Consider the following 13,995-nt stretch of genomic DNA (forward strand, 5'->3'; position numbering starts at 1 on the left):
CTTTGTGGATCTTTTTGAAGAAACACCTTTTGGTTTCATTGACTTTTCCCGGTTGTTTCTCTCTCCTCAATCTCATTATATCTGCTCTAATCATTATTATTTTTTCCTTCTCCTTAGTTTGGTTTTTTTTCTCATTTCTTATTTCTAAGTTGTGAAGTTCCTAGTTTTTTTTTTAATGTAAATGCTTAAAGCTCTACAATTTTCTTTCATTAATATCTAGCTTCATCCTGCTGTGGTCAGAGGAGGTACCCTGTGTGATAGCTTTTTCTTAAAATCCACTGATACTTAATTTGTGGCCTAACATATGGTCTGTCTTGGAAAGCATCCCATGTGCGCTTGAGAGCAGTGTACATTCCATGGTGAGAGCGTTGCGTATCGTCTGTGATCTAGTTGGTGTCTTGTGCTGTTCAAGTCTTCTATTTCCTTACTTACCATTACTAAGGGTCAGGTACTGAAGTCATCAACGACTATTGGAAAACTACTTCTCCCTTCAATTCTGTGCATTTTTGCACCATGTATCTTGATGGTTTGTTCTTAGATGTGTAAGTGTATATAACTGTTCTATCTTTTTGGTGTATTGAAACTTTTCCTAGTATATAATGTCTTTCTTTGTCTCTTGTAAACTTGTTTGATTTAAAGTCTGTTTTGTCTGACATTGGCAGAGCTAGTCTCACTCCCTTTGGCTCACTGTTTGCATGGAATTTCCGTCCATTCACTTTCAACCTGTTTGCGTTTCAGGATTTAAAAATCAGTCTCTTGTAGACAGCATTTAATTGAATCTTTAAAAACTTTTTAAAAACTCTGTGCTTCACATCTTTGTATTTTGATTGGACAGTTCAATCCATTTACATTTAAAGTAATGACTGATAAGAAGGGACTCACTTCTGTAATTCTGCTTTTGTATTCTATTAAATACATATATGTGTATGCTTTCTTGTTTTTCATTTCTTGCATTACTCTCTTCTTTTGTGTTTAGATGGTTTTTTGCAGTGAAATGTCTTAATTCCCTTCTCACTTCCTTTAGTGTTTTTCTGCCTCTCTTTTCTTTGTAGTTACCAGGGGGTTATATTTAATATCTTAAAGTTATAACATCCTAATTTGCATTTGTAGCATCGTAACTTCAGTAGCATGCAAAATCTCTGCTCCTTTACAGCTCTGTCCCCACTCTTTTCACTTGCTGATGTTCCAGAATTGCATCTTTCTACGTGGTGTGCCTAAAAACATAAACTAACATTCTTAATGCAATAGTCTCTTAAGTTATGTAGAAAGCAAAATGTGAAGTTACCAACTGAAGTCACAATAATACTAGCTTTTGTAATTGCCCACGGTTTTACCTCTTCTGTGATCTTTATTTCTTCATACAGCTTTGAGTTACTGTCTAGTGCCTTTCGCTTCAACCTGCAGGACCCCTTTTAGCATTTCTTGCTGGGCAAGTCTCAACTTTTGTTTGTCTGTGAATATCTTAACGTCTCCTTCATTTCTGAAGGATGGTTTTGTCAGAAATAAGATTCTTAGTTGACAGGGTTCTTTTCCTTTCGCTTTTAAATATGTTTACCCACGGTCTTCTGACCTCCAGAGTTTCTGATGAGAAATGTGCTGACAGCCTCATTGAGGATCTCTTATATATGACGCGTCTCTTCTTTCCTGCTGCTTTCAAGATTTTCTCTGTCCTTGGCTTTGACAGTTTGATTATAATGTGTCTTGGTGTAGATCTCTTTGTATTCATCCTTCTTGGAGTTCATTGAGCTTCTCGGATATTTATATTTATGTATTTCATCAAATTGGGGAAATTTCTGTCACTTTTTTCAATGAATTTCTCTTGTTCTCTTCCTTCTCCCTCTAGCACTCTGGCAATGCATACGTTGTCTGTTTTATGGTATCCCACGGGTCCTTTAGGCTCTGTTCACTTTCTTCAGTCTTTTGTCCTCTGCTCCTGAGACTCAGTAATTTTAATTGTCCTATTTTCAAATCCCCTGATTCTTTCTTCTGCTTGTCTTAGGTTTCGTTTGCTCTTCTTTTTACAGAGTCTTGAGGTGGGAGGTTATGTTACTGACTTGAGATTTGTTTTCTTTCTTAATATGGACATTTACAGCATTCCATAAGTTTGGACTGTTGTGTCTTCCTTTTCATTTATTTAAAATGTTTTCTTATTTCCCTCCTGACGTCTCTTTAGCTCACTGGTTACATAGGATTTTGTTGTTGGATTTCTACCTATTTGTGAGCTTGTAAAATTCTTCCTGCTATTGATTCCCAATTTCATTCCATTTCGGTCAGAGAACATACCCCCTTTGTGTGGCATTATTGTTACACATATTAAATCTATTAATACAACAATGCGTTGTTATAATTATTACCTTACTTTCTGACATTATTTCCTTAGCCTGATGCAGCTTTGCTCCACCCACCTCCTTTGTGCTGTCCTTGGCAAGTATGCTATACAGATACTACATTTCTGTCTCAGGCCCAACACTACATTATATTCATATTATTTTATACAATTACTTCAAGATAAGTTAATCTTCAAGTTTCTAATTGCCTTCTTCTTGAGACAAGAGACCTAAGTCTTCCTCACCATGTTATTTCCATATCTAGCTCATTCCATCTCTTTCTGGAACACAGATTTCCTGTTCTAACGTGGGCTTAATAGATTTCTAAAGCAAACCCATCGTTCTAAGGACACATTTTCAGCGGCGTCCTGGGAGAGTTTCAGCCTGTTGTGTAAACTGCGTCTTCCTCCTTTGCGGTTTTCACGCACTTTTCTTTGGGCTGCTTCCTCCAAGCTGGCGCACGGGCGTGAACTTTCTCACCCCGACGCGTCTGAAGATACATTTTGAAGTCGCCTGGCTTCACTTTACGGTTGGTTGCAGCGCGGCTGCTCTGATTCTTGATCTTTTGTGGGTTCCTTTTTCTTTCCCTTCTGAACATTTTTAGTTTGTTCTTTTTTTCTTTATCTTCTTCAGTGACGTAGTTATGAATCTAAGTGTGTGTCTTTTCTCATTCATTTTTCCCAGGGGTGTGATGAACCCACTCACTCTGAAAATTTTGATTTTTCTTACGTCAGACCAATTTCCCCGTGTTTTTTCTTTGATAAGTTCTTGCCTTCTGTATGGTTTCCTTTTGGAACACCCGGTTGAGGGGACTCTTGGCCTGACCCTCTATCTCACCTTTTCTGCAAGTTTCCAGTTCTTTGAAAATGTGCTCTATGTTCTAAAAGCTTTCCTTTATGATCTTCCAAACTTTATATATATGAAATTTTATAAATTGTATATTAAATTTCTAAAGGAAAATTTGTTGTCTTCTGATTATCTTTTTGTACATCTTGTTCTTTTTAATGGTTAAAAGAAGAAGTATACTTTTACTTTTGATGTTATTAACATGAGTTGTTTTAAATAGTTTGTCTATTTTTCAAATTATTTTCTGGGGTCAAGTGTTTGTTGCTCACCATGATTTTTCTTTCCACGGCATTTTTAAGATATAAAAGATATAAAAGAAGAAGAGACTGGATCGATTTCCTGGGGTGAGTCTCCTCTGCTGTGATACATTTAGGTCTCTTTCCCTGGAGTCTTTCCCGGCATTGCTGCTACGGGCTGACTGAGACTGTGTGTGTGTGGTGGGTGGGGCAGGGGGTGGGGACAGGATGGAGGCGATTAGGATGGGGGAGCTGTTTGCTGACAGGTTAGAGAACAGTAGGTTGAGAAGGGGAGAAGGGGCTTGGACTCTTAGGCTGGGTGCCTCCCAGGGGCACTTTACTCAGAATCACCATTACCTTCTTACAGCTTTAAGTTTCCCCAGGCATTTTATTTAATTTCTTTGGAAAAACATTCTCTGGCTTCTTCCCTGAAGGTAAAATGCTAGTTTGGCTGTAAGGAGACAAAGGGGAAGGAGGGAGTGGTGGAGATGCTGGCTCAGTTCCTCCTCGGAGCAGTCTTCCGGGCAGCCTAACTGCTCAACCTCCCACCATGGCGCATCTCTCCCTTCAACTGCAGGATCCGCCCTCCTCGCTCCATTCTAGGCTACCCTCCTCCTCGCTCTTTTATTTCAACAGGCTTCCATCTTCTCCACTAGCCCAGTGTGCTGATGTTACAGCCTCTTCTGGCAGTCCACCGGTTTCGCTTTCGTTTTCGAAGTGTATTCCTCTACTGTCTTTTCCCTGGGGTTGGTCAAGATGGCACAGGACAATGCCTACACTCAGCATTACATTTTAAACTAGAATTTCTTTACTCATGCTTTTCCTATTAAAAACTAGAATCATTTAATGATACAAAACATCAGCTGTTCCTCCATCTCTATTTTCTATCAAAGACATAAAATTAAAGAAATAAAAACACACAGGTACATTTTAGTATCTTCCTCGCTCAATATTTGATATTGAACCTTCCACATCAGTGCTGTCTTGCCCTGGGGGAGCTTGGAGCTAATCTGTTCACAGTGTTTCTGTGTTTCTCTGCTTCCCTGTCCTGGCTCTGAAGACACCCTGACTGAGGATCATTTCCTGTGAATTCCCCTCTTGGTCACCATGGTCAGCCTCCCGCCTTTTTTCTTTTCTATTGTCAGAAGCAGAATTTACTGACTCTTGGGCAAACTTAGGGATGATTTAGGCTTCTTGGTGCCTTGGAACTGTGAAAGGAAGGGAAGTTAGACCCAGAAGGAACCAGGGCCAGGGAACCCAAAAGTGTCCCCTTCACCCTGGATGTGGCTGGTGGTGGGGAGGGGGGTGGGCATGCACGGGGTAGAAGGGGTGGATTGAAATCTGTCCAGGACCCCAGCTGAGCAGGGATCCAAGGTCAGCCTCACAATCTGGATGGAAAATGAGAGCTCATGTGGGGCAAGGTGTTGATTGGAAGTGTAAGCAACTGGTGTGCAAGATTCCAAGTGTAACTCTTGGCACTGCAGTCCCGTGGGCTGATGTGGACCTGGCACTGTGGCTGTTGGGTTTAGGAAGGACCTGGATGGCATCTTAATTTCAAATTGGAAAGAGGCCAGTCTGCCAGTCTGATTCTTTTGCACTTAGCTGTCCAGTTTTCCCAACACCATTTATTGAAAAGGTGGTTTTTCCCATTGTATGGTCTTGATCTGGCCCATTTTATTATTATTTTTTATTGAAGTACAGTCAGTTTACGGTGTTGTGTCAATTTCTGGTGTGCAGCACAATGCTTCAGTCACACATGAATATACATGTATTCATTTTCATGTTCTTTTTCACCATGAGCTACTACAAGATAATTTGGCCCACTTTAAAATCTGGTCGTTTGCTTTCCTATTGTTGGTTTCCAGAGTTCTCGGTATATTCTGGATAATAGTCCTTTATTAGAGACGTCTCTGCCAAATGTTTCCTTCCCGCTTGTGACATGTCTCCCCCATTCTCTTGACAGTGTCATTGGCAGAGCAGACATATTTAGTTTTAACGAAGTCCAGTTTTTCATTGCCTCCTTTCACGGATCGTGTCTTTGATGTCATACATTAAAAAGTCATCCTCCAACCCATAGCCATCTCGATCTTCGTCTGTGTTACCTTGCAAGATTTTTAGACTTTTGCATTTTACCTTTAGGTTCATCGTCCGTTTTGAGTCAGTTTTTGTGAAGCGTGTAACGCTTGTGTCTAGGTTTATTATTTTGTGTGTGGATGTCCAGTTGTCCCGGCATGACTTGTTGAAAAGACGATCTTTCCTCCGTTGTGCGGCCTTTGCGTCCTTGTTCCAGATCAGTTGCCTGTATTTGCGTGGGTCTGTTTCAGGGCTCTCTGTTCTGCTCTGTTGATCTACTTGTCTCTTCTTTCACCAGTGCTGCTCTGCCTTGATTGCTGCAGCTCTACAGTAAATCTTGAAGTTGAGAATTATTAGTCCTCCAACTTTATTCTACGATATTGTGTTGGCTATATTTGATCTTTGCCTTTCCATATAAACTTTAGAATAAGTTTATCAATATACACAAAATGCCTTGCTGGGATTTTGATTGAGATTGCACTGAATCTATAGATCAAGTTGGGAAGCACTGACATCTTGGCATTATTGACTCTCCCTATATGTCAATACAGAATATCTCTTCATTTATTTAGTTTTTAAAAATCTCTTTCATTATAATTTTGTAGTTTTCCTCATGTAATTGTGCATATATTTTGTTAGATTTATATCTAAGTATTTCACTTTTGGAGTGCTAATATAAGTACTATCATGTCTTTAACAAACTTAGCTTATTCATTGCTTATATATAGAAAAGCAATTGACTTTCGTATATTAACCTCTTATCTTGCAACCTTGCTACAATCACTAAGTTCCAAGAGGTTTTTTTTTTTTTTTGGTTGCTCTTACTGTTTTTTTTTTTTTGGATTTTCTTCATAGACAATCATATCATCTGTGAGCAAAGACAGTTTCATGCCTTCATTCCCAATCAGCGTACATTATATTTCCTTTTCCTGGCTTATTGCATTAGCTAGGTCTTCCACTGTGATGTGGAAAAGGAGTAGCGAGGTGGGACCTTCTTGCCTTGCTGCTGGTCTCAGTGGGAAAGCTTCAGGTAACTTATGATATTCCTTTATTAGCCTTTTAATGCTCATAAGATCTATCATGATGGCCCTTTGTTTCATTTCTGGTATTAGTAATTTATGTCTCCTTCCTTTTTTCCTTATTTAGCTTGGTTAGAAGCTTATTGATTTCATTTATCTCTTCAAAGAACTAGCTCTGGGAATCATTGGTTTTCTGTGTTGATTTCCTATTTCAGTTTCATTGATTTCTGCTCTCATTTTTATTATTTTATTTTTAAATTATCCTTTTACTTTCTCTGAACTTGGTTTTCCTTTTCTAGATCCCTAAGGTGGAAGCTTAGATTGTTGATTTCAGCTCTTTCTTCTTAATATATGTATATTTTAGTCTGCTCTCCTGGAGCCTGACTCAAACAAAGCCTTCCAGCCTCATTTTAACATGAGTTTTGCTATGCAGAGCCTCACATAGCTGTCTGGGGTTAACAGTCCATGTGCCATCGCTCTGGCAGAATCCCTGAATCCCTGTCCGAGGTCTGTCTGGGCTGCTGGGCTTTTGAAATCAAGCCGTTGGCATTTCCAGCACACGGCAGGTGAGTCCACACAGGTAGCTCTGTGAGGTTCTCTGGGCAGGAGCCAGACCAGAATTTCAGCCAGTATTTGCAGGAGTGAAGTAGACTTTTTCTTTACATGACTTCCTCTTCTGTGCACCTTTGCTCACATGTGTGTGTTTATACTGGCCAGCATGCATGCTGCTGAAACACTGACCAGTGGTCTTCAGCTTGGGTAGCATGTTGGAATTGCAGAGGGGACGTAAGACACACTAGTGCTGGGCCGCACCCCAGTTCCTGATGGAGCCGGCCTGGGCACGGGGTTACTGAAGGCTCCTCAGTGACTGCAGGGTGAGCCCAGGCTTACAGCACCGTCCCAGGCACTTCCTGGTCGTAATCCTTCTCCATCCTCCCCCAGTGCCCCAGAACGTAAATGAGTGTCCACCATTAAGGAGTGGGACTGAGGGGTCACTGTAAAGGCAATGCCCCAACAATGCTAAGCTCAAGCTGCGCTCCTGGGCGCCCTTAGCTTCCGAGGAGGGGGCTGTCGTGTTACCCAGGGGGGCCTTCTGGGAGGGGAACTCTAAGGAGCTCCAGGAGGATTAAACAACCTCAAAGGAAAGATGCCAGAAAATTTTGCAAAAAGGTTTTTTCTGAATGTGCCCATCAGGTTACATCCTTACTGGGGCTCAATGCCCAAGAGTCAGGGGACCTCACGGCCCAGGAAGCCCCTCTTTGGCTCTGGTGCTTACAGAAACGGGTGGGGAGGGGGTCCTGCAGCAGAGTTGGATCCCAGGAGAGGAAAACGTCCTGACTTTTTAAAGCTCTAGCTGCTGCCTTTGGCCTCCACTGGCCGAGCCCACATCCGATGTCCTGGGCAGGGGCCTCTGACGTGCATCCCTGGAGCACAGAGTTAGGCAGAGGGTGAGACCTGGGCCTGAAGGTTCAGAGATGGGCATCCTGTTGGTGGGCTGATGGAGAGGGAGGGACGAGAGTAGCCACATTAGGGGAGGGGGGTGAGATTAAGAACCTGAGGAAAGATGAATATTGGGACAAGTAAGGGAGGGTCACAGACCTGCCCTCAGGTCCCTGAGGGAGGGGCGGGGGAGAGCTGGTGCCCCAAGGGAGGGGTGGGCTCTCAGGGATAAGGCTGGAGAGAGAATGCGGTGCCCAGGAACCCCAGACCCAATGTGAGGGCCTTCTACGGCCTGGAGGGTGAGTGCGTGTCGCCAGGGGCCTGCTCCCTGTCCGCCTCTGCTCCCTCTCAAAGGAGCAGCCCCCGGGGCTCTGTCCGGAGCACACCGGGAGACTGCCCCTGGCCAGACCTCACACCGCCTCCTCCACGTGTGGCCTGTGCCGTGAGTGTACTGGCTCGGGGTGGGGGGGAGGGGTGCTGGCGGCCCCCCGGGAGCAGGGCACGGGCCAGCGAGCACAGGGAAGCGGCAGCGCTCCTCCCTCGCCCCCAGCCCATGTCAGGCCTTCATCTGTTCAGGAGAGGTCCATGGACAGGCACCGTACCAGCCTCTAGACCGGGTGACCAGGGACGCGCAGTGCCGCCCCTGCATCCCAGCCAGGGTCGCCCTCCAGGGGGAGCCTGGAGCCTTCCTCACAGCTGTGGGCTCCCTCCTGGTAGGAGTGCAGGATGCGGGGGGCCGGCCTGGAAAGCGTGGTGAGGAAGGGAGGCGGCCTGACGGTGCTGACGTGGAGACTGAGCCGGGTTCCTGGGTGGACGAAGCATGTCCTGGGCCGGAGACCACTGCGCAAAGGCCGCTGGGTGGTACAGTGTTTTCTGGGATGCATCCGATGAGGGTAGGAGGGGCGCAGGAGAGAGGAGGCTGGCGGGAGGCGGGGAGCTCACCACGGCCCCTGGTGCTGAAGACGGGGGCGGTCATGGCTCAGCCCCAGAAGGGTGGACAGACAACTGAGTGGCCAGTGACAGTGACCTGGGACTGGACAGATACCATCTCTGAAAGGCTGGGGAGCCCCGGGTCCCTAAGGAGGCTGCCCGTCCACTTCTTTTCTCTTTCCTCTGCCCCTGGGTCATGCTAACCTCCCCCTGCACCCTTCGCAGATCCGGACAAAGGACAGGATCTTTGACAGCATCAGCCACCTCATCACCCACCACCTGGAGAACAGCCTGCCCATCGTCTCCGCCGGGAGCGAGCTCTGCCTCCAGCAGCCAGTGGGAAGGAACCCGTGACCCACCAGCTGCCCTGCCCAACACCGCGCCTGGGGTCAAGCGGACTCAGTTCTCGGTAGATGGGTAATCGGGCCACGGGAGCTCGAGCAGCTGACCACTGGCTCTGAGCTTCCTCCAAACGCCCCAGGAGGAAAGCCTCCCTGAAATTCAAGTTTCATAAACTTGTTCTGAATTCTCATGTGCATATGAAGGTGTACATACCTATACAGCCTGTACAAATTGTCCCTCTATATTTATATTTTTTAAGACCCAGAAAGATGTAAGACTAATGTTCTGTGCTGTCTGTTTTTAACGAAAAAAAAAGTTTGACTGTAGTTGTCCGGGCAAAAATGTTAGTCAACTGACCCATTCCACTGGGCAAGTCCACTGGGCAGGTGTTACCCACTAAGCACAACACAGAAGCGGCGGGAGGGTCGGTGATAAGTGCTTGGAATTATCGTAGCATAAGGCGCCTAGCTCTGCATGGAAAGGGCTGTGAAGTGCTGGTTCTGACGGCCATCCCTCCTCCTTGCCACACCTCCCAGTCGGTGTGCATCACACCTGCATGCAAGGCGTTTCCGGGACCAGGGTGTTCGTGCCGCTGCACTGAAGAGCAGGCGTTAGTATCCGGCTGTATCAGGCAGCGCTGAGCACGGGAATGCTGTCTCCCATGACCCTGGCTGGTGGTCCAGAGGTTCTTGGGGATTCACTTTACTGCCAAATGTGGCATAAAATAAGCCTCACTGATCAAGATCTTGGCTGGTAAAGGCTTCCTTCGTTTTTACCTGTATGATGACAAAACCAGGCTGTGTGGAGGGGCAGCTGGGGGCTTGTACATCCTGTTAGCTAACAGGCTGCTGCAGGACCTGCTAGTGAAACTGCCCCCCGGCCCCGCTTATATTCAGTAGAGGACAAAGCACGTGCAGGAGCTGTGCCGGGAAGACAGGTACAGACACCCACTCAGAGTCAGGCCTGGGAACATTCCAGCAGCCGTGGCTGATTCAGCTTGGCCGGAAGCGAGGGGCCAGACGCAGGAGTTTTGGGGATCAGTTCGAGGTCCCGCTTCTGGAGAGGCTGGTGGGTGGAGTGACTGTTTGTCGCTACAACAGGTTTCCCAGCTGCTCCACGGAGAGGGTGCGCGCCTGTCCCGGCTCCTCCCTTCCAGATAAAATACTCAGATTTCCTACTGTTTCATTTGGTGTGAGGACGTTGACGTTTGTAACTTAAAAAAAAAAGTCTGGCTTGACATCACCATGTGCTTTAACAGATGTCTTTTAAAAGAGAGGACGATTCATTCATTCGTTGGCACCTTCCCGCTGGTGCTACAGCGTTGGCGCTTGTCCCATGAAATCCCACTGCGTGCGGCTCCCCTTCCTCCCGCAGCATGGAGACACTGCCCACACGCTTAGCGCTGGGTGGCAGGACATCCGATGCTTCTAGGATGAGGAGTTAAGGGTAGATTTTTAAAACTCTGGTGAGCAAAAAAAAAACTTCCTCCAAGTTAGAATGCTGGGCTTGTGAACCCCGCGTCCACTTTTAGGGTGTGTGTGGCCGGGACGGAGGACGGGGCAGAGCTGTTGAGTGAGGATGGGTCGGGGCAGGGCCAGGGCCTCGTCTTGGCCTTCCGTGGAGTTCCTCCCCCTTGAGGGCCCCAGGAATCCAGTCGGCTGTGACTTCAGTCTTCTAGGATGTTCTCCAGTGACCAGGCAGGTCTGACAGTTACGTAGCCCACGCTGCCCCTTCCTGGTGTGCTCCTGGGGTCAGGTGCACACAGATATTCTGCTCCAAGTCATCCAGAAGCGGTGGGGACTGAACAAGGGCGCAGGGCAGCAGCTGGGTCGGGCTCCTGCCCTGTGGTGACACAGACTTGGGGACATGAGAGCTGCCCGGCACGCTGTCTCTCGGAGGCCTCCAGCCCTGCAGCCCTGCAGATGTACGTAAGCGTCTGACCTCCCTGGGGATGCATGATCCTTCTCTGTGTGCAGCTGTACACACATACACAGGTGGATAAAAGGACTTCGTTCAACAGTCTTGTATGCCCACTGCGTGAGGCCAAGATGCTCGCGTAAAGGGCAAAGCAAAGTAGGAAACAAGAGTTAAGAACCAAGAGCCTTTCAACGTTTGATCTGCTTTTTTCTCTTGGGGCTGTAAGAAACGGTCGTCTGCAATTTCACTAGCTCTCTGCTCTGAAGTCGGTGTTGATCTCAGTGCTGATAAGCGATATATGTTTTGGTTTTTTTTTTTTTTGCATGAGAATCAATTTAGAAAATTAAAAGTATTGGGGGATCGGATTTTGTTTCAATATTTATTCAAAATACATATTTTTAAACTCAGATTACAAGATTGCGTCCCCTGGAACAGTGCCAGTGGGACAACCTTGCCCTCCTTTGTGGCCTTCGGAGCAGATGTGAGGTGCAGCAGGTGGCAGAAGTTTCTGAGTCCTGGTTTCCTGCCGTTCGTAAAGCATGTGACTGCTCGCTGGGGCCATCGCATCCCCTCCTTCAGGTGCCCTGTGCTGGGCAGCACGCGGCCTCGCCCTCAGGCGGGGGGACTGAGGTGCAGGTGCTGCCCCCGCCCGGCTCAGAGCCGCCCGGTCGTGGGCAGGCCCCCCAGGGCTGGTCACTGTGTGCCCGGCCGGCCACCTGACCCCGCGGAGTGCGCTGGGACCTGCGGCCCCTCTCGAGGCCCCCCTTCCGCTTGCCCCAGGCCCCTGTGTCTGCTGGGAGAGCAAGGCAGGCCCAGAGGTCCTGTACTGGCCCTTTCGTCCAAGTGGCCCTGGAGGTCTGCCCCTGCCCGCCCGCACCATCCTCTGTGGATGAGCTGTGCTCTCCCGTGACAGCCGCCTCTGCTCAGAGCCTGCAGGGCTGCGGGTCCCTGGTTTCAGTCCGCTTTGTGGCCTGACCACCAAGGGGACCCGAGCAGCTCCCAGCGGAAGCAGGTGGACAGTCAGAGAGGCTGCATTCAGGTAACTCCCCAGCTAAGCCCTAGGCGCAAGCAAGCCGCCGCCCCGGGCCTCTTCTGTCTGAGAGGCCAGGGGACCGGGAGCCCGCCTGGCCTTGCTCTGCTACTTGCACGGTGATTCTGCTTCATGTGTCTTACGTGTGGGGGTCGATGGATGAAGGCCCAGCTGGGGGTCTCCTGATGGAGGGGGGACCGCGGATCAGGCCCCGAGCGCGCAGAAAGTGACCAGCCGTGTGCGGGCGGAAAGACCCGGTGGAAGGCGAGGCAGGCCTGGGGGAGCGGATGGAACAGCACTTGTGCGGCCCCCAAAGGGCCCTGACCCCTGGCTGAGTCCAGCCTGCTGTCCTACAGACGGCCCCTCCCTGCAACGGCCCTCTCCGTGCAGGTCGATGTGATGCCGGGGTGGCTCCTCTGCATATGTAACACTTTAGAACTAGCGTCCTGGTCCTTATTCTCTGAGCCAGTCACCTCGCGGAGGCCGGTCACGCGTTTCTTTGGGTCCTTGCTCCCCAGGCAGCAGCCTCGGTCTGGCACGCGCAGAACCACGTGGCCTCGAGCTGCGTGCTGGGCTCCTCTGAGCCCTGGCTCGCCGCCCGCACGGCAGGGCTGTGCGGTCCCTGTCGTGAGAGGGTGTGGGGCTGGTGACCGTGTGCAAGCCTGCAGGACAGCTGTCTCCCGAGATGCTTCACTCACCAAAATGTACATCTGTGCTCTCTTACTGGCTGAGTACATATCCCAAAATGCCTTCCTGGGGATGGCGGCAGCCTGGCTGGAACTGGGTAGGAGAGTCTGGAAAGACCGCAGGACACAGACAAATCTTGGCCGTGGGTTTCAGAATAATATCCTCTGGTTCTGTAGTGAGACTTTCCGTTGGTGCTGGGAAAGACAAATGGAAAAGCTCCTTTATTGGCACATGTTGTAAACCCAGAACTGCCCCTGCTCCCCAGAGGACACAGCAAGGGGGCGTCCGGGCAGAGTACAGCTGAAGGGACCCGTTCTTCAGTGAGGAAATTCGGGCCGATTGACTTGCCAGAGGTGATGGCAGTCAGTGGCTGAATCAGGACAGAGCGCAGGACTTATCAGGGTCCTTTAGGGCTTGAATAGAAAGCTCAGCCCCCGATGGAAAATGATACGTGGTGCTTCCCTCCTTGGGTTGCATTTATGCTCCGTCTTTTTTCCCAAAATGCATAAAGGCGTGAGTCGTTCACACGAACGAGGAAGTGTTTCTATCCCTTTGTTGAGTTTGGGGTTCCGCAGAAGCAGATCCTGAGAGGCTGTGAGTGGACGCAGGTTCTCAGGGTGATGACCTCGGGGTGGGGAAGGGAGGGAAGCTGATAAGGAAGGCGTGACACGCAAGGCAGTGGGTGTGGGTAACTGACTGCACTGGGGGCTGTGGGAGGCAGGGCTGGACACGCTTCGGAGCTAGCCTGCTGGGCGGGGAGCGAGCTGGACACTTCCTCACCCAGGGCAGCACTGGTAGAAGGCTCTTGCCGGCCAGCGTCCTCGCGGGTCCTGTGCACAGCAAGCTCTGAGTCCTTGGGCAGAGAGACAGGCCTTCATAGGCAGACCTGGGGTGAAAGGCAGGCATCAGAGCCATCGGGGTCGTCCCCAAAGCTCCTGACTCAGCGGGTCTGCATGTGGCTGGAGAATCTGCATTTCTAACAGAGGGTGGTGGCCGTAGGTGGTCTGGACTTTGAGAGCCACCACCAGGTGTGAACAGCTAGTCCTCACCTGTCTCTCACTGATGATTTTCCCCTCTGATTTATGGTTACGTTTTCATGTCACAGACGCCAGGGTCCACGCTGTGAGCTTCAAAGTGGAGGATTACTA

General features: G+C 48.7%; 1 protein-coding gene across 4 annotated transcripts in view; it reads left to right on the plus strand.

Annotated features, from left to right (window-relative positions):
- The window catches only part of SHC3 (SHC adaptor protein 3), a 136,978-nt gene extending 127,461 nt beyond the window's left edge, over positions 1-9,517 (plus strand). For all 4 annotated transcript variants that reach the window (XM_072952751.1, XM_072952752.1, XM_072952753.1 and 1 more), the window contains one exon: positions 9,097-9,517. In XM_072952751.1, coding sequence (XP_072808852.1) covers positions 9,097-9,225 — 129 coding nt within the window. In that variant the 3' untranslated portion in view covers positions 9,226-9,517. The remainder of the gene's footprint in view (positions 1-9,096) is intronic.
- Positions 9,518-13,995: the final 4,478 nt, after the last annotated feature.

This window comes from Vicugna pacos, chromosome 31 (genome assembly GCF_048564905.1).
Source record: "Vicugna pacos chromosome 31, VicPac4, whole genome shotgun sequence".
Classification (NCBI taxonomy): Eukaryota; Metazoa; Chordata; class Mammalia; order Artiodactyla; family Camelidae; genus Vicugna; species Vicugna pacos.